Source organism: Haliotis rubra, unplaced genomic scaffold (genome assembly GCF_003918875.1).
Source record: "Haliotis rubra isolate DU_JTF1 unplaced genomic scaffold, ASM391887v1 Scf862, whole genome shotgun sequence".
Classification (NCBI taxonomy): domain Eukaryota; kingdom Metazoa; phylum Mollusca; class Gastropoda; order Lepetellida; family Haliotidae; genus Haliotis; species Haliotis rubra.
Window position 1 is genome coordinate 145,535 of NW_025767593.1, and position 25,954 is coordinate 171,488.

Genomic DNA, 25,954 nt, shown 5'->3' on the forward strand with positions numbered 1-25,954 from the left:
TTGATCAGGCAATAATATTCCTGGGTGGGGAAATGATCAGGCAATAATATTCTTTGGTGGGGAAATGATCAGGCAATAATATTCTTGAGTGGGGAAACGATCAGGCAATACTATTCTTGGGTGGGGAAATGATCTGGCAATAATATTCTTGAATGGGGAAATGATCAGGCAATAACATTCTTGGGTGGGGAAATAATCAGGCAATAATATTCTTGGGAGGGGAAATCATCAGGAAATAACATTCCTGGGTGGGGAAATAATCAGGCAATAATATTCTTGGGAGGGGAAATCATCAGGCAATTATATTCTTGGGTGAGGAAATGATCAGGCAATAATATTCTTGGTTGGGGAAATGATCAGGAAATCATATTCTTTGTCGGGGAAATGATCAGGCAATTATGTTCATTGGTGGGGAAATGATCAGGCAATAATATTCCTGGTCGGTGAAATGATCAGGAGATAATATTCTTTGGTGGGGAAATGATCAGACAATGATATTCTTGGGAGGGGAAATCATCAGGAAATAACATTCCTGGGTGGGGAAATAATCAGGCAATAATATTCTTGGGAGGGGAAATCATCAGGCAATTATATTCTTGGGTGAGGAAATGATCAGACAATGATATTCTTGGGTGGGGAAATGATCAGACAATAATATTCTTTGGTGGGGAAATGATCAGGCAATAATATTGTTGGGAAAACTAGTTAAACCTCACATCAATGAAACACGGTGGAAACATGAATCGGTGTGGTGGGGACAAATGAACACGGTGGGAACATGTGCCAGTGTGGTGGGGACATTGTAACAAGGTGGGAACATGTGACAGTGTAGTGGGGACATTGTAACACCGTGGGAACATGTGTCAGTGTGGTGGTGACATTGCAACAAGGTGGGAACATGTGTCAGTGTAGTGGGGACATTGTAACAAGGTGGTGTGGGGACATTGTGGGGAACATTGTAACAAGGTGGGAACATGTGTCAGTGTGGTGGGGACATTTGAATTCCAACGTTGGGAACATGTGTCAGTGTAGTGGGGACATTGTAACAAGGTTCGAACATGTGTCAGTGTGGTGGAGACATTGTAACAAGGTGGGAACATGTGTCCTTGTGGTGGGGACATTGTAACAAGGTGGGAACATGTGTCAGTGTGGTGGGGACATTGCATCACGGTGGGAACATGTGTCAGTGTGGTGGGGACATTGTAACAAGGTGGGAGCATGTGTCCTTGTGGTGGGGACATTGTAACAAGGTGGGAACGTCAGTGTCAGTGTGGTGGGGACATTGTGTCACGGTGGGAACAGGTGGGTGTGTCAGTGTGGTGGGGACATTGTACCAACAAGGTGGGAACATGTGTGGGAACATGTGTGGTGGGGACATTGTAACAACGGTGGGAACATGTGTCAGTGTAGTGGGGACAGTGTAAGAAGGTTCGAACATGTGCCAGTGCAGTGTGCACATTGTAACAAGCTGGGAACATGTGCCAGTGTGGTCTGGACATTGTAACAAGGTGGGAACATGTGTCAGTGTGGTGGGGACATTGTAACAAGGTGGGAACATGTGTCAGTGTGGTGGGGACATTGTAACAAGGTGGGAACATGTGTCATTGTGGTGGGGACATTGTAACAACGTGGGAACCTGTGTCAGTGTAGTGGGGACAGTGTAAGAAGGTTCGAACATGTGCCAGTGCAGTGTGCACATTGTAACAAGCTGGGAACATGTGCCAGTGTGGTCTGGACATTGTAACAAGGTGGGAACATGTGTCAGTGTGGTGGGGACATTGTAACAAGGTGGGAACATGTGTCAGTGTGGTGGGGACATTGTAACAAGGTGGGAACATGTGTCAGTGTGGTGGGGACATTGTAACAACGTGGGAACCTGTGTCAGTGTAGTGGGGACAGTGTAAGAAGGTTCGAACATGTGTCAGTGTGTGGTGGAGACATGTGCCAGTGTGGTTGTAACAAGGTGGGAACATGTGTCAGTGTGGTGGGGACATTGTAACAAGGTGGGAACATGTGTCAGTGTGGTGGGGACATTGTAACAAGGTGGGAACATGTGTCAGTGTGGTGGGGACATTGTAACAAGGTGGGAACATGTGTCAGTGTGGTGGGGACATTGTAACAAGGTGGGAACATGTGTCAGTGTGGTGGGGACATTGTAACAAGGTGGGAACATGTGTCAGTGTGGTGGGGACATTGTAACAAGGTGGGAACATGTGTCAGTGGTGGTGGGACATTGTAACAAGGTGGGAGCATGTGTCAGTGTGGTGGGGACATTGTAACAAGGTGGGAGCATGTGTCAGTGTGGTGGGACATTGTAACAGGTGGTAATGTGTCCAGTGTGGTGGGGACATTGTAACTCGGTGGAAGCATGTGTGTGTCAGTGTGAAGCATGTGTCAGTGTGGTGGAGACATTGTAACACGGTGGGAGCATGTGTCAGTGTGGTGGAGACATTGTAACATGGTGGAAGCATGTGTCAGTGTGGTGGGGCATTGTAACTCGGTGGAAGCATGTGTCAGTGTGGTGGAGACATTGTAACACGGTGGGAACTTGTGTCAGTGTGGTGGGGGCATTGTAACTCCGTGGAAGCATGTGTCAGTGTGGTGGAGACATTGTAACACGGTGGGAACATGTGTCAGCATGATATTGGTTTGCTCAGACTTCTTACCAAATGATCCTGTAAGTACACATGTACTATGATCTTTGCCCCACCTCCGTGTTTATCAATTTTTTACACAGCCGGAGTCCCACGTTCAACAACATTCAATTACCTATGTCAGCTGTAAACAACGAATCATATCAATATCTATGACTGGAAGAAACAGTAAGTTACAAGTTAGATTCAATGTATCAATCAAAGTGATACATGTTTGAAAGCTTCTAAATTTGCTTACATGACTAAGACTCACCTTGGGGACATACGAGAGTCAAGTTGCCTATTTTCTCCGTCGTCTGGCAGTGGCACTGAAATATAGACAAGTAAAAATGTAACTTTTATTGACCATATTACTTCATCAACATCAGAGAGAATAGTGTGTACACACAACGCCTGAAAGTACACGCTGTGTAACAGGATGTAAACAGGATGTAAAACGGTGTGACAACATGTACACATATGGCATAGCAGTGTAACAGGATGTACACATATGGCATAGCAGTGTTACAGGATGTACACATATGGCATAGCAGTGTAACAGGATGTACACATATGGCATAGCTATATAACAAGATGTACACATATGGCATAGCAGTGTAACAAGATGTACACATATGGCATAGCAGTGTAACAGGATGTACACAGATGGTATAACAATGCAATATGAAATACACAGATGGTATAAAAGTGTAACAGGATGTACAAAGATATTATAACAGAGCAACAGGATGTACACAGATTGTATAACAGTGCAACAGTATGTACACAGATTGTATAACAGTGCAACAGGTTGTACACAGATGGTATAACAGTGCAACAGGATGTACACAGATTGTATAACAGTGTAACGAAATGTACACATATGGCATAGCAGTGTAACAGGTTGTACACAGATTGTATAACAGAGCAAAAGGATATACACAGATGGTATAACAGTGCAAAAGGATATACACAGATGGTATAACAGTGCAACAGGATGTACATAGATGGCATAACAGTGCAACAGTATGTACACAGATGGTATAACAGTGTAACAGGATGTACACAGAAGGTATAACAGTGTAACAGGTTGTACAGAGATTATATAACAGTGTAACAGGATATTCACAAATTGTATAACAGTGTAACACGTTGTACATAGATTGTATAACAGTGTAACAGACTGTACACAGATGGTATAACAGTGTAATCACATAACACATTTGCAAGTGTAGTAATTTCTTTATTATCCAGTTATGTATGTCAAGATCCATCCGAAAATATTATGTTTTACTGTAACGAAAACAAGGCAGCTAAAACTGGGTCAAGGAGCAATAATTCTCGCCTGAGAGGTAAGTGAGTAGGTTTTACATGTCAAAATAGTGCATACTTACTTCAAACTATAGAATATATGAAAGCTATAATTTGAAAATTTTATCTGAAAAGTAAAATCACGAGTATATATGTACAAAAGAATGTATCGATATTCCTATCATAACTGACCTAACAGGGTATTTGTCGTTGGGGATGGATACAAGCTATCGGAGTAGTGACGCGGCCAATATTTCAACCAAACAGCTACGGCTAAAGTGATACGTGCACATGGGCTCGTATTGAAAATATTAACTCGTTTATTTTCAAACCTGTGAATGATAAAGACTGATCTCAGCACACATACTGATGGGCAGTCAACCACGCCTTCTACCATTGACACAATTAATCCATGGTTTACATCATGATAAAAATAGATAGGAAACGTGATGTCTTCTGAAAACAACAAAAGAAATCTCAATTCCAAGAAACCAATTTTTTGTCACCGATTGTCATCTCCGGCTGAGCGCAGTTCAAGCAGGATGTTTATCAGCTATCTATTCAGATAATGATAGGGCGTGTATGTGTTTCTGTGCGTTAGTAGTGCCGCCCTGAAGTCTCTGTTCAAGTGAGCAATAACTATTTATCGCCCATGAGAGGTAATCACGCTAGCTTTCCCGAATATGTTCCCATGATGTCATCTTGTTTGCCATCAAGCCTATAATGTTTGCCTATAATGTTTATTTACGCAGTGATGGCAGTATGGGTCTGACAGTGATGTCAGTATAGGGTAACAGTGATGACAGTATGGGGCTGACAGTGATGTCAGTATGGGGCTGACAGTGATGTCAGTATGGGGCTGACAGTGATGTCAGTATGGAGCTGACAGTGATGTCAGTATGGGGCTGAGAGTGATGTCAGTATGGGGCTGACAATGATGTCAGTATAGGGTAACAGTGATGACAGTATATGGGGCTGACAGTGATGACAGTATATGGGGCTGATAGTGATGACAGTTTATGGGGCAGACAGTGATCACAGTATATGGGGCAGGCAATGATGTCAGTATAGGGCTGACAGTGATGTCGGTATGGAGCTGACGGTGATGACAGTATATGGCTGACAGTGATGACATTATATGGGGCCGACAGTGATGTCAGTATGGGGCCGACAGTGATGACAGTATGGGACTGACAGTAATGACTGTACGGCGGAGTCGGTGTTTGGCTGACAGTGATTTCAGTATGGGAGTGTCAGTGATTTCAGTTACCTCAATGTCAGCTCCATACTGACATCACTGTCAGCCATACACCGACTCCACCGTCAGTCATTCACCGACATCACTGTCAGCACCATACTGACATCACTGTCAGCCCCATACTGACATCACTGTCAACCCCATATCGACATCACTGTCAGCCCTATACCGATACCACTGTTCAGCCATACACTGACATCACCGTCAACCATACGCCGGCCCTAATCTGCCCCGCACAAAAAAGAGCAAGGGAGCCCATTGGCTATAAATAAATATGTCCCATCTGATCGCTGACTTTTTTCAGTGCGGGGCAGCTTAAGGCCAAGGTCGTCAATGGCGAACGGGCACGACACAATTCTGTTTGCGATGAATAAATGGACGTAAACTCATTATGACAGTGAGGTATAAGTGTCTCGGAAAGAATGGCGCCTAGCGCGCTGACAAGTGCCATCAGTTCAACATGTTTTGGTGCATATCGTTTGTGTATACTGTGAAATATACAAGAAAATGGGTGAGTTACCGCTACAAATTCTGAACAGGGATTTTGGCTGGGAATCGAGAAGTTACGATTTTTCTAGCTTCCGAAGACCCTAGATCCCAAAGTACTGCTTTGATTTTTATGCTGTATGTCTTATTTTGTAGGTAAATCTATTGGCTTGACATGTGTGCATATTTTAAATGGGATAAATGCAGAGAGCATTGTTGAATTCGCCCTGAAACGAACTTGGTGTGTTGACCTCGTTACATCCCCTTTCCTTCTATATAGTGCTAAGACACCGCCAGTGACAGTACATACGTTGATGGCAGTTTTAGCTTTACAAGCCCCTGTGGTCGATAGTGTGTTCACAAACCATGATTGATCTTCTTACATGTCCCCTGTACAGTATCACACAGTTTCAAGATCGGATCTCTCACCCACGATAGATAATGCGAAATGTTTACGGGTTTTATGTTTGCTTGGGATTAATTGGGTACAATTCTCATGGTGCTTGTATATATAGTGACGTGTACTAAACGCATAAAATCAGTGTACAGTGTCGTTTTCTACATACAGTGGTTATCCAAGCATAGCCTTTCTACAGCCGAGTTGAGGTTGTCCTCAACAGGCATGGTTCAGCTGTGCGTGTGATACGGGATCATCATAACCTTAATAATAATTATAATAAATGTGAACTTATAATGCGCCTTTTCCATGCACAAGGCCTATGCTCAAAGTGCTAACAACGTGGGTGGAGAGTATACATATATACAATGAAGGACTAGTAGTTAGTCATAATGCAGTGAAAACAGATGAGTCTTGAGAAGTCGTTTGAAGGAATTAAAGTCAACTGCTGATTTAATGGTCATAGGGAGAGAGTTCCAGAGTAGAGGGGCAGAACAGGCCAAGGATTTCCTTCCAAAAGTTTGTAGTTTGAAACGAGGCACAGAGAGTAGGTTACAACCTTGCAGTATGAAACAGGGTACATGATCAAATGATAAACTCTCCGTTTTGTATGTTATGTTATTAAGGACAAAGGCCACACACCACCGGACAGGGTTATGACTCCGATGACCGCTGGACCATCCCAGGGCTGAACCAGAAATAGTAAAGGGTGAGACTCCGTGGACGTCAACTACTGTATTATGAAATACGACGTTTAGGGGTACTAGTGTAGTCTTACTCCTTCATCGGGGGATGACGAAGCAGCTAATACGTACATGACATAACAACGGTGGGCATTAATCAGCGCTGCTTGGTAATGGTAATGATGAAGAAGTAGGAATATACGACGTTAACATTCATATATTCTTACCGTTTATGTGTATCACTTCTTAATGCCGTTCAAGGACTTCACAAATAGTAACTTTGAGTAAGAAAACTCACAGGCCTTATATCGGAAGTGTGTCTAACGAGGGCGAGAGTTGCTCTGTATTTGTTCGCTGGGATTGAGGTAAAAACACCTGGATGATTCATGTAACTTATCGAAAACTGTAATCCATAACAGACCCGGCATTACAACACCGTCAGCAAACACCAATATAATGACGATTGATGGATAGAAATGCTAAAAGTATCTGTAAATCTATTACAAACCCTTGGGTAAACGGACACATGTACAGGACTCTTAATTGAACACTAGAATCGCAATATCAAAGTCAAGTTCCGATTGTGTACGTTCTGGTGGCCTACAGTTATGATTATATAGAGGTTTTTTAATAATTCTTACAAATGAACAAGATACACCCAACACACCTGACACATATAACACATCTGACACATCTGACAAACATAACACACCTGACACATATAACACATATAACACATCTGACACATATGAAACACCTGACACACCAAACATACATGACAAACATAACACACCTGACACATATAACACATCTGACACATATGAAACATCTGACACACCTGACACATATAACACATCTGACACATATGAAACACCTGACACACACCAAACATACATGACAAACATAACACACCTGACCCATATAACACATCTGACACATATGAAACATCTGACACATCTGACACACCTGACACATATAACACATCTCTGAAACACCTGACACACCTGACAAACATAACACACACCCATATAACACATCTGACACATATGAAACATCTGACACACACATACCTGAAACACATCTGACACATCTGACACACCAAACATACATGACAAACATAACACACCTGACCCACATCTGACACATATGAAACATCTGACACAAATACCTGACACATATAACACATCTGACACATATGAAACACCTGACACATCTGACACCCACATACATGACAAACATAACACACCTGACACATCCAAAATACCTGACACACATAACACACCTGACACATCTGTCACACTTGACACACCCACCATACCTGACACACCCAACCCACCACACACACCCAGCATATATATACCATCTTTGAAATTCTCAAAACACCCGACATGCCCTACACATCTGACATACCCTACATAACCAACATACCTAAAATACCTGAAACACCCTTCATACATGACACACACGAGACAATCTGATACACCTGACACACACGCCATGCTCGAGGTATCAATAATGCTAAAAATATCTTGAGCAGTTTAGGTTTTGTAACAGGTATATGGACAAAGGTGACCTACAGTGCAAACAGACATTCTGCCATATCAAACATAAGCAGTAAATTAACTCCACCTACATTACCGTCAGTACTGTATAAGCTATTGCCAAAGTAACATAATGGCCAAGTTCATGATGGCCACACCAGTACCAGTTATTGCCATGGCAAGAAGACTTGTCTCTGCCCGAGTCATAGGAGAAGGATAAAAAATTGTTACATCTTCCTCTTCTTTCTGGTGGACACATACATGGAGGAGGGGTGGGGTGCTCCTTTGATTGAACATTTTAGCTATTCTCAAGTTTTCACTTTCCATTCTGTTAGTTGTGTTAGAAGTATGACGAGATTGAAACTTTCAACCTGAGCCCAACCTACCACCACCAGTTTCCTTTTCCATCCGACTAGAACACCTGCTCCTTACAGATGGGGTGCCCTACACATTCCGACTGATGATAGTCTGATTTGAAAATCACGTAGATCGTCATTGTAACAGAATGTGGCGTAGTGTGTTATTATGAAAACATTTGCTGAAGATCGCCACCAACCCACCCAACCCCACTCGCTCACTCGTCCACTCATCCGTTGACTCACTCACCCACCCACTCATTCAACCTCATGTCCTGCTGTGTACAGACTCATCCATGATGAACAACAGTGACGACAGTCACTTTACAGGACCGGTCCGGGTCAGCCCTTGAAGATAATACAGCTATTCCCTGCAGTATCACAGTCGGTTACACCCCTGAGATGATAGCATGTGTCACCTGGTGTGATAGTCATGATACATAAAGTGCATTATATTCAAGCTTTAATTTATTCAAAGCAATAACATTTAATGTCATCGATTACAATTTAGTCCACACAGTATATATGCTCAAAATAGTCCTGTAACAGACGGACACCTGTCCCCAAACATATGCTCCAACTAGTCCTATAACAGACAAACGCTTGTCTCCAAATATATGCTCAAATCAGTCCTATAACAGACAAAGGCTTGTCTCCAAAAATATGCTCAAACCAGTCCTATAACAGACAAACGCTTGTCCCCAAATATATGTTCAAACTAGTCCTGTAAGAGACAAACGCTTGTAGTATACGCTCCAGCCAGTCGAAACAACAACCGACAAACACTGCTGTTCTACATACACGCCAGTCAGTACAAACAGTAACAGACAAGCACCTGCTGTTCTACATACACTCCAGTCAACACAAACAGCAACAGACAAGCACCTGCTGTTCTACATACACGCCAGTCAGCACAAACAGTAACAGACAAACACCTGCTGTTCCACATACACTCCAGTCAGCCCAAACAATAACAGACAAGCACCTGCTGTTCTACATACACTCCAGTCAGCTCAAACAGTAACAGACAAGCACCTGCTGTTCTACATACACTCCAGTCAGCACAAACAGTAACAGACAAGCACCTGCTGTTCTACATACACGCCAGTCAGCACAAACAGTAACAGACAAGCACCTGCTGTTCCACATACACTCCAGTCAGCTCAAACAGTAACAGACAAGCACCTGCTGTTCACCACATACACTCCAGTCACTCCAGTAACAGCACCTGCTGTTCTAAACAGTAACAGACAAGCACCTGCTGTTCTACACTACATGCCAGTCAGCCCAAACAGTAACAGACAAGCACCTGCTGTTCTACATACACTCCAGTCAGCACAAACAGTAACAGACAAGCACCTGCTGTTCCACATACACTCATGTCAGCTCAAACAGTAACAGACAAGCACCTGCTGTTCCACATATACTCCAGTCAGCTCAAACAGTAACAGACAAGCACCTGCTGTTCTACATACACTCCAGTCAGCACAAACAGTAACAGACAAGCACCTGCTGTTCCACATACTCTCCAGTCAGCTCAAACAGTAACAGGCAAGCACCTGCTGTTCCACATACACTCCAGTCAGCACAAACAGTAACAGACAAGCACCTGCTGTTCTACATACATGCCAGTCAGCCCAAACAGTAACAGACAAGTACCTGCTGTTCTACATACACGCCAGTCAGCTCAAACAGTAACAGACAAGCACCTGCTGTTCCACATACACTCCAGTCAGCCCAAACAATAACAGACAAGCACCTGCTGTTCCACATACACTCCAGTCAGCTCAAACAGTAACAGACAAGCACCTGCTGTTCTACATACACTCCAGTCAGCACAAACAGTAACAGACAAGCACCTGCTGTTCCACATACACTCCAGTCAGCTCAAACAGTAACAGACAAGCACCTGCTGTTCCACATACACTCCAGTCAGCACAAACAGTAACAGACAAGCACCTGCTGTTCTACATACATGCCAGTCAGCACAAACAGTAACAGACAAGCACCTGCTGTTCTACATACATGCCAGTCAGCCCAAACAGTAACAGACAAGCACCTGCTGTTCCACATACACTCCAGTCAGCTCAAACAGTAACAGACAAGCACCTGCTGTTCCACATACACTCCAGTCAGCTCAAACAGTAACAGACAAGCACCTGCTGTTCTACATACACGCCAGTCAGCCCAAACAGTAACAGACAAGCACCTGCTGTTCTACATACATGCCAGTCAGCCCAAACAGTAACAGACAAACACCTGCTGTTCTACATACGCTCCAGTCAGCACAAACAGTAACAGACAAGTACCTGCTGTTCTACATACACTCCAGTCAGCACAAACAGTAACAGACAAGTACCTGCTGTTCTACATACACTCCAGTCAGCCCAAACAGTAACAGACAAGCACCTGCTGTTCTACATACACTCCAGTCAGCCCAAACAGTAACAGACAAGCACCTGCTATTCTACATACACTCCAGTCAGCCCAAACAGTAACAGACAAGCACCTGCTGTTCTACATACACTCCAGTCAGCTCAAACAGTAACAGACAAGCACCTGTCCCAGCATATACTACATCAACCAGTCAAATAATGAGTCTTCCTATGATGCAAGTATATATGCTGCCAGTAGCTGAACGTGGAGTAATCAATATATTCAGTATTCAGAACAATAACATGTGATGGTCTGAAAGAGCAGCTTTGTGCGAATCGAGAACGTGACTTCAAGACGTATTTGACAATATGTATATGTAATATGGACCAGAACTGGGAGGAACCAATGCGAAGCTGGGGTTCAAACACATGAGTATAGATCAAAATTCAATGCGACACTTTGCCAATTCGGGAATACGATCCGATTAGTGTACATAAACACATAAAAATACGTAAACTCGCATGGGGATTCCGTCTGCTCGAAAAATGTCTTATTACCAAATTTTGGATAGATATAATCAATGAGGATGTCCAGCGTTTCACAACACGTCGTATTTTTCACGGTACTACACTGAAGCACCGTCAGCGGGGTTATATTGTAGATTTGTCTGTCGATAAATGAAAATATTTGGTCAGACAGTTTACTACAGATGAAAGTTATAGCTATAAATATATTTTGTAATGGGTTCTCAGTTAGAAATTATTTTAAGCATTGGTGAAAGGTGCACTCCGAAATGGTACTCAGAGTCGGTCATCAGAGTTCGTGCTTCCCGAAGCAGAATAACCAGAGGTGTGGTCAGTGTTGTAGGAACTCTCTCCGAATCACCCCAGGGCGGCTTGAGATTAGTCAGGAGTTGTGACCGAGGGATCAGTGATGCAAATATCCCATGACGGGAGAGGGGTCGGAGAAACTCAGGTCTTCTTTCGCGCATGACATTCAAACTCTCTCCATGAATCACGTTCTAATCATAAGAATAAGCGATGACATATATATTCTCGAACGTATCATCCAAAGTAGTGTTTTGCCGCCCTGTTTCACACAGTCATCTATAATCAAGTGTGACTAAGGATAAGCCGCTTTTAGCTATATCCAAGAATATCACGGATCCCGGTTTTTTTACCTCCACACCCCAACAATAGATTCGAGACATTTCCCCTGATTATACGGAACGTGATACTTCACTCCGGCCGTCTGGGAACCTGCGGGTTTAGCCTTGCTCCAAGGCTGCACTGTATGCTGAGCCCATGGGTGTATAGTAATTCTATCCTTCAAAGAGGCAAGTCTTAGATAGGCGGACGGACGCCAGTCTGTTATTTACATTTATTTAGAAATAATCATTTACACTATTATTTTTACCTCATAGACTTGTGCAAGTCTTAGGCGGGTTGAGCGGACGGACATGTTGGATGGGATGGGTCAGATAAGTCTGCCATACAGACCCTGAAGCAAAAATAACCAAGAAAGCCCACGCAAGTCTAGAAAATGTGGCAAGTCTAGATTTCCACAGAAAGTCTCAGGGCTCCTTTTCATTATATTATACAAAATTTTACTATGGGCTTTATTTCTGTAAAACTTGTTCATTTCAGAGACTAGTTGTTAGTCTAGGGTCAGATGTCACGTTAGTATTCTCATGTTCCTCGGTTCCCTCCACATCCACATGACAAAGGCTTGTAGCGTTCAATACACCGCCTACGCCGGTCACATGTGACGTGTGGCGCAACCCGACGCGTACAGATCTATGAGATGGGGATGGGTTGGGCCGGTGGTGCGGGAGGAAAGGTGGAAGGTGATTCGACATTCACAGGAAACAGTTTTCCCAACGAAAGCCATGTAGTCCTTTTTGTGTGAGAATGTGCCTGACAAGATCTTTAAGTCGGTCACTGAAGACCGGCGCCATGTCAGTTCACCTACGATATCTGGTTTACAACAATACAACTATATGTGTTTAGTTTTACACGATATTGATTTCTGCTACAAGCAGACTGTGTGCAGATGAAGTTTGGGAATGACAATGTTCAGTGAAAAACAATCTATGGTCTCTGTAATCTTACACCCAGACCTGCCTTTCGTGATTGTACGCTTCGCCGGGTCTCTTAATAGGGATCTTGTCCCAACAATCGACGCACCTTGCGTTCAACCAGGAAGTGTCTGGGGTAGGATTTCACACTGTTAGCTTCATGCAGGGGGTTTTCATACAGATTTAAAACATCAATCTTTGCTTTGAAAGGAACTGCATTGAAAACATTTTCGTCATAACGTGAAGAGTCGATTAATTATATCTTGTATACAAATTGTGACCATGCATGTCTAGCCCTAGTGGGTTGGGTTTGCTTTTGTGTTTGCACAAAACTCCGAAAGGCCTAGACGGTCTGGAGCCTGGTAGACTCCTCGTCATCCATTACATAGCAGGCGGAGTAGCCTGGTAGACTCCTCGTCATCCATTACATAGCAGGCGGAGTAGCCTGGTAGACTCCTCGTCATCCATTACATAGCAGGCATAGCTCCCATTACATACTCCTTCATCCATTATAGCAGCAGGCGGAGTAGCCTGGTAGACTCCTCGTCATCCATTACATAGCAGGCGGAGTAGCCTGGTAGACTCCTCGTCATCCATTACATAGCAGGCGGAGTAGCCTGGTAGACTCCTCGTCATCCATTACACAGCAGGCGGAGTAGCCTGGTAGACTCCTCGTCATCCATTACATTAGCCTGGTAGACTCCTCGTCATCCATTACATAGCAGGCGGAGTAGCCTGGTAGACTCCTCGTCATCCATTACACAGCAGGCGGAGTAGCCTGGTAGACTCCTCGTCATCCATTACACAGCAGGCGGAGTAGCCTGGTAGACTCCTCGTCATCCATTACATAGCAGGAGTAGCCTGGTAGACTCCTCGTCATCCATTACATAGCAGGCGGAGTAGCCGCCGAGTGGGGATAGCGCTGGATAGTCAAGATGGGTTGGATGATCAGTCCTTCTCAGTGGTCCCAATATTGTGTACATTGTTAAAAACCTGCTTTACTCACTCACTTAATTTGCATTAGGCAAATTAGGCAAACAGTTATCTCCAAACCATCTACAGGGGCGTTCCTTTGTTTTGGATACAACGTCTTGACTGCATTATATGATCATCCGATGATTTCGCGAGTTTCATCCACAACACTCGGAAACCTCTGATTCACATTGATTCGTGACATAGCACAGTGTGAGCACAATGACACAAGTGGCACTCTGCCTGTTAGGATGGCAGTTGTGTTCAGACACAAGTATTTTGACAGGTGAACGATGGACACTAAGATCAACTGACAACAATGGTCTATTCTCCTGCTCACAATGACCTCATCTACGGTATTCACGCGCCTATTGCTTCAGTCTAATTCTCGCAGCTCATGATCAACAAACGGTCTCTCTTGCTCGCTTCATGCTTTCTTTTGGGTTATTTAGAATTGAATTTAACATCAGTATAAATATGTCATTACCATAACTAGGAGTTGGTCAATTAAGTATTTACATATCAATTATTATGTTCAATAAATCTCACCTTTCATGTTTCAGGTCATCTTGTTGCTCATATATCCCTCCCCTCAAATCACATTTCTCGATAGAAACTCTAACATGTAATTTACCAGGATTAGAAATCTGGGATCTGTGTCATGCGGAGTTTCGAAACCGTGGAGTTCTTGTATTTCCAGGGCGACAATGAGTGTAATGCATGAATTCTAACAATATCAGTGTGACAAACATGTGAACATTGTACATCTGAACTGTACAGTGGAGAGGAGTTGAACATTGTACATCTGAACACTGAGACAGTGGAGAAGTTGAACATTGTACATCTGAACTGTACAGTGGAGAGTTGAACATTGTACATCTGAACTGTACAGTGGAAAAGAGGTGAACATTGTACATCGGAACTGTACAGTGGAGAAGAGGTGAACATTGTACATCGGAACTGTACAGTGGAGAAGAGTGAACATTGACTGAGTGGAAGAGGTGAACATTGTGAACTGAACACACATACTGGAGAAGAGAACTGTACAGTGGAGAGGAGGTGAACATTGTACACTGTACAGTGGAGAGGAGTTGAACATTGTACATCTGAACTGTACACAGTGGAGAAGAGTTGAACATTGTGGAGAGAGGAGTTGAACTTTGTACATCTGAACTGTGAACACATCTGACAGTGGAGAGTTGTTGTACAGTGGAGAAGAGGTGAACATTGTACATCTGAACTGTACAGTGGAGAGGAGTTGAACTTTGTACATCTGAACTGTACAGTGGAGAAGAGGTGAACATTGTACATCTGAACTGTACAGTGGAGAGGAGTTGAACATTGTACATCTGAACTGTACAGTGGAGAAGAGTTGAACATTGTACATCTGAACTGTACAGTGGAGAAGAGGAGAAGAACTGTACAGTGAACATTGTACAGTGGAGAGGAGTTGAACATTGTACATCTGAACTGTACAGTGGAGAGAGGTGTACATCTGAACTTTGTGAACATCTGAACACGTACTGAACATTGTACATCTGAACTGTACAATGGAGAAGAGGTAAACATTGTACATCTGAACTGTACAGTGGAGAGGAGGTAAACATTGTACATCTGAACTGTACAGTGGAGAGGAGTTGAACTTTGTACAGTAGAACATGCAGTTCAGTGTAGCGGTGTTGAACATTGTTGACTAGAGCACTGTGTTAAGTAAATCACATTACTCTGAGGCGTAGAAATATATATAGGCACAAAACAAATACATGTACACAACAATATTTCAAACTTAGCGCGATGACTAAGGGAACCAAGCTGATGAAGAAGTCCCTGAGCCATCCACCAATCGCCTGTAGTGAATAGCAGCTACTCCATAAATAATTTACATGGCGTTCGCAGCGAAGCTACATCACATTAGCCGACATCCGACATGTCAACGGTAAGTGCAGCAATGGCGGTGGTGGACAAGGGCGGCGGACGAAGTGGGGTCCACACCACGGATGGGTTGTGGACAAGGGCGGCGGACGAAGTGGGGTCCCCACACGGATGGGTGGTGGACAAAATGCTTCAGATGTTAGTACTGTGCAACTGAGGACCATCAGAACATGCGAGAGGAGGACATGCGAGAACAACTTGACAAAAGGAGGTTCCGCATGGCTGCCCGGAAACTATTTGGCCTCAATGCCTAATCCGGCTCTACAACACGAAACACCACGTGAAGACCTCGCAGACACTTGGACGCTTTGGATCCTACCTCTTTATAACGCTTAATTAGTACACTGGACATAGATTGTATACTCTCTTATAACACTTACTAAATGACTGAACATTTCGCAATCGTGTTGCAATAGCATCGTGTAAGGAACAAACAGTTTGGGATTGAAATCTTCGATGGAACAATAAGTTATTCTTCAGATTGTATTGGCACTCTGGAGGCAGGAAACGTTGGTTTTGAGTGTTAATCCATAACTATGTTCTATTTCAGTACGTTTTTAGTACAGCAGTGTTGAATCCACGTTTATTAAACAATTATCCTTACGACGTCCGAATCGTACATTCGCGTGGTAGTCATATCATACCATCAACATGACACGGGGATTACTGATCTACATGATCTGTGTGCGATATACTCAGCTGCCTTGACTAGGTACCGATAACTACGTCACAAAACAAAACCACGGATTCCATCAGTAACAGATTACTTACCATGGCGAAAGCCGAAATCCCCACCGTCAGTAGAAGAAGTACATGCCCGTCCATAGTGAGACAAGGACTACTCCTGTAGGCGAGAGGTAGAGCCCAACCGTCGAGTTACCTGAGCGGCAACGGGAGACTGGTTTAAGTCACGCCCATGTCAGGAACGCCGGGTACAGGGTGATCTGCCACCCGTGACTGACGTCTTGCACAGTCTCGAGGGGAGCGGTCACATCCCCGGTTGGGTTACTGCAGTGTTTGTACGACTTCATTGTTTATGGCGATGTTCGTTGTCCTGAGTTTCTTCTTGTGATTATGGACGTTCGCCCCATGCACCAGGTCAATATAGTGGTCATGTACAAAATATTCCAAGTCATCTGACTCAGGAGAGCTTGACCGACAAGGAAAGTAAACCACTTAACTATACCTTTTTCTTATAGTTGCTGTTTCATTGTTTATTCATATATGTAACTATAAAGAAAATGAACCAAGTATTCATTGTTGTATTTTTAGTTTCCTGACTTACAATGTGTTTTGCTTCTGCGTGTTGCACAGTGACCGTAGTACTCGTATGCTCACAGAGGTATTACTGTCTGTAGTATGAGTAACACTGTAGTATACTCGGTAACTCCACGTATTTGTTTGATAGAGAGAGTCCGACATTGTTAAAGCTATATGTGTGTTTGTCACATAGTCGCACTCACAGCATTTCTCATGTATGTGATCCGGATGATTTCTATTGTGAAGCTCCATGGACAGTGAAGCAATCAGATCAGGAATGTTGGCCACATAAGGAGATTGAGGTTATTTATATCAAGGGTTTCACAACAGATTACTCTTTTCAAAACTTGTTATCCTGTGGAATTAAGGGTGGTGTGACAGTAGCTCAGTGTCCATGGACGTGTTGACTCTACTCTCCGGTCTAGGACATGAACCACTAGTTCTGTCACGTGCCTGAAGTCTATTCACGAAACTGGTTCAGTAATCAATCGATTTCTCAAAATCGTGGATCGATAAAACATCAATATTTGAACGGTATTATATATGTTCACAGCCCTGACAAACACATGGTGATTAGCTACAATAGTCTTTTTGATCATTTAAGTCAGATTTTTCTTGGAAAGAAAGCGAAATTACGTTGCAAGTGATATAATCGGCCAGGGTGGGTTGGTATGACCTACATACGTGCAAGGCAGTTGGCTGCTGCAGTCGACATCACCCGCTAACAAGTCTTATCAGATGCTGGTGTTGGTGACAATGCTTCATGAAGCTATTATCCGCAATGATTATGATCGGCAATCAGGCTATTTACTATGTGTGTGCTGCTTACTACGGACACCAATACAATAACACCTCGGTGGTCCAATAACACCTCGGTGGTCTAGCGCGATGTATCTAATGAAGCCGTAAGACAGTAAAACTGTAAGGTTTTGCAGTAGCTCGTACATCAGACTTCGTGAGTGGTCTGCCCAACAATATGTTACACCTGGGAATCAAACCTTGGCATCAGATAAAGTTACAGTATGGATTTTTCCCTATTACCCTTCAATCATTGAAAACCCCTTGACATATGGTGCATTGTTACCGAACATGGATAACCCCTGATTTCTGCTGAATTGTTACCGAACATGGATAACTCCTGATTTCTGGTGCATTGTTACCGACAATGCCTGACACAGAGAGTACATAAACTTCCTCTGTCAACAGTCCACGAGGCTTCTTAATCCAAGAGGAGAAAGTTTGCATTATGTATTTCAAATATTTGTTAGGGGAGTCGGGTTTCAGTCTCACGGAGAGTTGCCTGGAAGTTTGTCTCCTCTCTAGCCAGAACCTGCATGACAGCCGGGTTGTAGGTGTTACTGACTTTGCTAGACAGCCGGGTTGTAGGTGTTACTGACTTTGCTAGACAGCCGGGTTGTAGGTGTTACTGACTTTGCTAGACAGCCGGGTTGTAGGTGTTACTGACTTTGCTAGACAGCAGGGGAAAAGGAATATAATTGTGTTAAACAAAGTAAAAAGTTGTTTGACCCTACTGTGTTACATAAGGAAAGGTTTCTAAATCACGTCATGTCATCATGGTCATACTAATATGGCTTGTGTATGCATTCACTATCCCACCAGTTATATGGCTAGGCTACCGGTTATACTGCTATTGCTGGACTACCGGTTATACTGATATGGCTGGACTACCGGTTATACTGATATGGCTATACTACCGGTTATACTGATATGGCTAGTCTCCCGGTTATACTGATATGGCTATACTACCGGTTATACTGATATGGCTATACTACTGGTTATACTGATATGGCTAGACTACCGGTTATACTGATATGGCTAGACTACCGGTTATACTGATATTGCTAGTCTACCGGTTATACTGATATTGCTGGACTACCGGTTATACTGATATTGCTGGACTACCGGTTATACTGATATGGCTAGTCTACTTCTTATACTGATATGGCTAGTCTACCGGTTATACTGATATGGCTAGACTACCGGTTATACTGATATGGCTAGGCTACCGGTTATACTGATATGGCTAGTCTACCGGTTATACTGATATGGCTAGACTACTGGTTATACTGATATGGCTAGACTACCGGTTATACTGATATTGCTGGACTACCGGTTATACTGATATTGCTGGACTACCGGTTATACTGATATGGCTAAACTACTGGTTATACTGATATGGCTAGACTAACGGTTATACTGATATGGCTAGACTACTGGTTATACTGATATGGCTGGACTACCGGTTATACTGATATGGCTAAACTACTGGTTATACTGATATGGCTATACTACCGGTTATACTGATATGGCTGGACTACCGGTTATACTGATATGGGTACTATACTACCGCTGATATGGCTAGTCTACCGGTTATACTGATATGGCTATACTACTGGTTATATACATTATACTGATATGGCTAGACTACTGGTTATACTGATATGGCTATACTACCGGTTATACTGATATTGCTGGACTACTGGTCATACTCATATGGCTAGTCTACCGGTTATACTGATATGGCTATACTACTGGTTATACTGATATGGCTAGACTACTGGTTATACTGATATGGCTATACTACCGGTTATACTGATATGGCTAGACTACTAGACTACCGGTTATACTGATATGGCTAGTCTACCGGTTATACTGATATGGCTAGACTACTGGTTATACTGATATGGCTAGACTACCGGTTATACTGATATGGCTAGACTACTGGTTATACTGATATGGCTAGACTACCGGTTATACTGATATGGCTAGACTACTGGTTATACTGATATGGCTAGACTACCGGTTATACTGATATGGCTAGACTACCGGTTATACTGATATGGCTAGACTACCGGTTATACTGATATGGCTACTGATAGACTACTGGTTATACTGATATGGCTAGACTACTGGTTATACTGATATGGCTAGACTACTGGTTATACTGATATGGCTGGACTACCGGTTATACCATGCTGATATGGCTAGACTACCGGTTATACTGATATGGCTAGACTACCGGTTATACTGATATGGCTAGACTACTGGTTATACTGATATGGCTAGACTACTGGTTATACTGATATGGCTATACTACCGGTTATACTGATATGGCTAGACTACTGGTTATACTGATATGGCTATACTACCAGATATACTGATATGGCTAGACTACCGGTTAAACTGATATGGCTGGACTACCGGTTAAACTGATATGGCTAGACTACCAGATATACTGATATGGCTAGACTACCGGTTATACTGATATGGCTAGACTACTGGTTATACTGATATGGCTAAACTACTGGTTATACTTATATTGCTAGACTACCGGTTATACTGATATTGCTGGTCTACCGGTTAAACTGATATTGGCTGGACTAGCTACGGGTAATACCGCTGATATGGCTAGACTACCGGTTATACTGATATTGCTGGACTACCGGTTATACTGATATTGCTGGACTACCGGTTATACTGATATGGCTGGTCTACCGGTTATACTGATATGGCTGGACTACCGGTTATACTGATATTGCTGGACTACCGGTTATACTGATATTGCGGTTATACTGATATGGCTACCGGTTATACTGATATTGCTGGTCTACCGGTTATACTGATATGGCTGGTCTACCGGTTATACTGATATGGCTGGACTACCGGTTATACTGATATTGCTGGACTACCGGTTATACTGATATTGCTATACCAGATATACTGATCTACCGGTTATACTGATATGGCTAGACTACCGGTTATACTGATATGGCTGGTCTACCGGTTATACTGATATGGCTGGACTACCGGTTATACTGATATGGCTAGTCTACCGGTTATACTGATATGGCTAGTCTACCGGTTATACTGATATTGCTGGTCTACCGGTTAAACTGATATGGCTGGACTACCGGTTATACTGATATTGCTGGACTACCAGTTATACTGATATTGCTAGTCTACCGGTTATACTGATATTGCTAGTATACCGGTTATACTGATATTGCTAGTCTACCGGTTTAAATTGATATGGCTGGACTACCGGTTATACTGATATTGCTAGACCACCTGTTATGCTGATAAGACTAAACTACCTGTTATACTGATATGGCTATACTACCAGTTATACTGATATGGCTAGACTACCTGTTATACTGATATTGCTATACTACCAGTTATGCTGATATGGCTATTCTATCGGTTATACTGATATGGCTAGACTACCAGTTATACTGATATGGCTGGACTACCAGTTATACTGATATGGCTATACTACTGGTTATACTGATATGGCTGGCATGGACTACTGGTTATACTGATATATCTATACTACTGGTTATACTGATATGGCTTAACTACCGGTTATACTGATATTGCTAGACCACCTGTTATGCTGATAAGACTAAACTACCTGTTATACTGATATGGCTATACTACCAGATATACTGATATGGCTATACTACCGGTTATACTGATATGGCTAAACTACCGGTTATACTGGTATTGCTAGACCACCGGTTATACTGATATGGCTTAACTACTGGTTATACTTATATGGCTATACTACCAGTTATGCTGATATGACTATACTATCGGTTATACTGATATGGCTAGACTACCTGTTATACTGATATGGCTATACTGCCAGTTATACTGATATGGTTAGACTACCAGTTATACTGATATGGCTCGACTACCAGTTATACTGATATGGCTATACTACTGGTTATACTGATATGGCTGGACTACTGGTTATACTGATATTGCTAAACTACCGGTTATACTGATATGGCTGGACCACCGGTTATACTGATATGGCTAGACTACCGGTTATACTGATATGGCTAGTCTACCGGTTATACTGATATGGCTAGACTACCGGTTGTACTGATATGGCTAGACTAACGGTTATACTGATATGGCTAGACCACTGGTTGTACTGATATGGCTCGTCTACTGGTTATATTGATATGGCTAGACTACTGGTTATATTGATATGGCTAAAGTACTGGTTATACTGATATGGCTAGTTTACCGGTTATACTGTTATGGTTATACTAGAGGTTATATTGATATGGTTAAAGTACTGGTTATATTGATATGGGTACACTATACTGTCTTTGTCATCTGGTCGTAGTAATTTGAGTCTATGATATTATTTGTCTGTAACTGCTATATTACAATCGCATTATCGTTCCCATTGTGATTCCTAGGTGCCTTTTGTAGAAAACAACCTTGGGGCTTAGGCGATCGTAAGTCCAACACCTCAACATAGACTTAGGACAGTCTTGGCGTTACTGTTTTGTACAAAGCCAACCTGGTCTTTAACACAACAATGATTGTCTACACGTCAATAACATGATGGCGGTCTGCTCTCCCCGACAGTATCCCTGCATTGCTACATAATGCCTGAATCGCTTGTTGAAGCTGCATACGTGCAGAGCTAAAGCGTGTTATGTAGATTTGCAAGCGGGTGCATATACAGCATGTCTCCTGGAGCATTACAACAGCCTTTTGTTATACTGAATCTGAATAGTGACTCAAGTCATTTTCAAGTAAAACATGCAAGTGTAGTCATACGTAAATCTGCCAACATGGACATGATAACAACACCCTCTCCGAGTGTATGTCACAGAATCTGTGGGAAGTAAAAACGTGAGGTTAGCTTAACAAAGGTTCATGTTCTTAATAAGGAGGGAATTAAAACCTTCTCACTTTCATATTTCAACACTCGTATTAACATCAGTCATGTCTTGTGTAGTAACCAGAGCACAACGACTAGGCTCCATGCATGACGACACAGCAAGTATTCACTATCATGACTAGGGTAACCATACCGAGGGATCTGTGTTCACTACAACTTGCCCATAGCCCACCCATGCATAAAGCCATAAGCATTCGGGCATTTACATGAACAACTGCAGAAGCACACAATAAAGTGTGTTGTCATGTCCGGTACAAGACACAATAAAGTGTGTTGTCATGTCCGGTACAAGACACAATAAAGTGTGTTGTCATGTCCGGTACAAGACACAATAAAGTGTGTTGTCATGTCCGGTAAAGACACAATAAAGTGTGTTGTCATGTCCGGTAAAGACACAATAAAGTGTGTTGTCATGTCCGGTACAAGACACAATAAAGTGTGTTGTCATGTCCGGTAAAGACACAATAAAGTGTGTTGTCATGTCCGGTACAAGACACAATAAAGTGTGTTGTCATGTCCGGTACAAGACACAATAAAGTGTGTTGTCATGTCCGGTACAAGACACAATAAAGTGTGTTGTCATGTCCGGTACAAGACACAATAAAGTGTTGTGTGTTGTCATGTGTTGGTACAAGACACAATAAAGTGTGTTGTCATGTCCGGTAAAAGACACAATAAAGTGTGTTGTCATGTCCGGTAAAGACACAATAAAGTGTGTTGTCATGTCCGGTAAAAGACACAATAAAGTGTGTTGTCATGTCCGGTAAAAGACACAATAAAGTGTGTTGTCATGTCCGGTACAAGACACAATAAAGTGTGTTGTCATGTCCGGTACAAGACACAATAAAGTGTGTTATCACACAATAAAGTGTGTTGTCATGTCCGGTACAAGACACAATAAAGTGTGTTGTCATGTCCGGTACAAGACACAATAAAGTGTGTTGTCATGTCCGGTACAAGACACAATAAAGTGTGTTGTCATGTCCGGTACAAGACACAATAAAGTGTGTTGTCATGTCCGGTACAAGACACAATAAAGTGTGTTGTCATGTCCGGTACAAGACACAATAAAGTGTGTTGTCATGTCCGGTACAAGACACAATAAAGTGTGTTGTCATGTCCGGTACAAGACGATCGACATCGTCAGTTGATTATTTCCAGTAAAGCTAGACGATGGTTCCCCGGTCACAATAGGGTATATTCCAAGTCCAGAATTTCTCATGAACAGAGTGTTTCCCGCAACTCGCCCACCGTTGTAGTTGCTATGACAATGTAGGCTTCTATTATTTAACATATTTAAAGACTTGTAAGTGTCAAAATGTACTGACAAACTATGGCCAACTCTAGCCATTCACTACAAGACTGGCAACCATCACAACATTTGAACCAACCGACAAAGTGAGCTTCTGGTCGGTGCTCCCCACACCTTTAAACAAAGTGTTTAGACCCACAGGTCAACAGTGGTCTGTTGCAACACCTTAAGTAGCTCTTGTTACAATTGCCAAACTAAATACACACTAGGGTGAATTAGGAGATAAACGTACTGTCTTTGGAAATGAGATGAATGATAGACCGAATTGATAGTCTCTAAATTTCATTTGAAGCGGAACGGCGTCATGCGACGAAAGAATGACAGTGCTCACCTAACTCAATGATTTGTGTTTTGTGTACATACGACTAACTTGGGATTCCTTGGAAATTGTATTCATCATTTGGGACAGGATTGTGGCCAAGCTATTTTCAAAGTGTACGAACATAGATCACAAGCAGTGACAGCCTTGCGGGAAGCTGACAGAGAGCAGATTTCTTGTGGTTCAGTTTTTGACATGTATGTTTTTAACGATGCAACGGGACATGATGGAGTATGGGTGGCATAAATTTGGTGTTTCGCCTGAACGTTATCTTGCGAATTTCCTATTCTAAACGGAAAAAAATTAACCATTTACCAGGTACGCATATGTTTACTTACGTTTTGCAGCAAATTTTGTATAGATAGGGATGTACTTTACAAGGCTTTCTGATCTATAAGTTAGATATTGTTTGTTTATGTTTGGGGCTGCGCATTGTTATTGAATTTGAATATTTTTGTAATACAAGGTAATGTGATAGTGAGCTCGGTTCCCTAATAATTGTGGAGGAAAAATCATATAACTGTATTTTTCGAGTTTAATAAATGTTTTATAAAAATCTCCATCACGTCTGTTGTGTTCATATCAGCCATGCTGGAGGCCAAGCTGAAGTAGTGCGGCAGTGTTGTATACGTGCTCAGTGAAGCGGTCATGAAATCAGACGCATTTCCAATCCAGGATTGATAGTGTCTAATTTTATTTATTGTCCAATCAAATTCGAGTATTTGACGTAGTCATGGCAGCATTAATGTTGTGTCCTTCTTGTTGTTCAGCGCCTGTGTGGGATTTAGTTTCTGCTGTGTTCAGTGTTTTACATAGTCGCATACCAGAGGTAATGCGACACAGACATGTAGTCCGAGCCGAATTTATCGCCCGTGCACGATTATTACGAGCGTCAGTATCAACATTAGTCGTGTGGCTCATGTCCAGTCGACCACGTTGTCATTTTGAGTATTTATTGGAAACATTTGGCCCAGATAAAATGGAGAGGAAGACGTATCTATCTCTGTCAGATATTCTAGCTTAGATGATGATGAACTGATATCTTCGTCTCAAGCTATTGCCGATGATCAATTGAAATATTGAACAAACTTTATGGATAACAACTTCTTTTATTTTCTTACAGAATCTGTATCGAAACGTCGCACTCACGAAATAAAGGAAGTTGTTATCCATAAAGTTTGCTAAATATTGTACTTCCCAGCTTCTTCAATGCCACTCAAATACGTGATCAATTGAAACTCGACAGCTAGGACTTTTCATCAGAAGGCGACGATGTTATCGCTTCTACCAACTGTGAAGATGACAGTATGAAGATT

The 25,954-nt window shown here is 42.5% G+C and overlaps 1 protein-coding gene and 1 long non-coding RNA gene across 2 annotated transcripts in view; both read right to left on the reverse strand.

Moving 5' to 3' along the window:
• LOC124262974 overlaps positions 1–18,634 on the reverse strand; it is a 152,182-nt gene extending 133,548 nt beyond the window's left edge. Inside the window, 2 exon segments of the mRNA XM_046697591.1 lie at positions 2,908–2,962; positions 16,794–18,634. Coding sequence (XP_046553547.1) covers positions 2,908–2,962; positions 16,794–16,847 — 109 coding nt within the window. The 5' untranslated portion in view covers positions 16,848–18,634.
• Positions 18,635–21,425: 2,791 nt separating this feature from the next.
• LOC124262975 lies at positions 21,426–22,339 on the reverse strand. Its single transcript, XR_006894742.1, has 3 exons — positions 21,767–22,339; positions 21,611–21,688; positions 21,426–21,449 (listed from the first exon to the last, which is right to left on the reverse strand). It is a non-coding gene; the product is annotated as an uncharacterized LOC124262975 (long non-coding RNA).
• Positions 22,340–25,954: the final 3,615 nt, after the last annotated feature.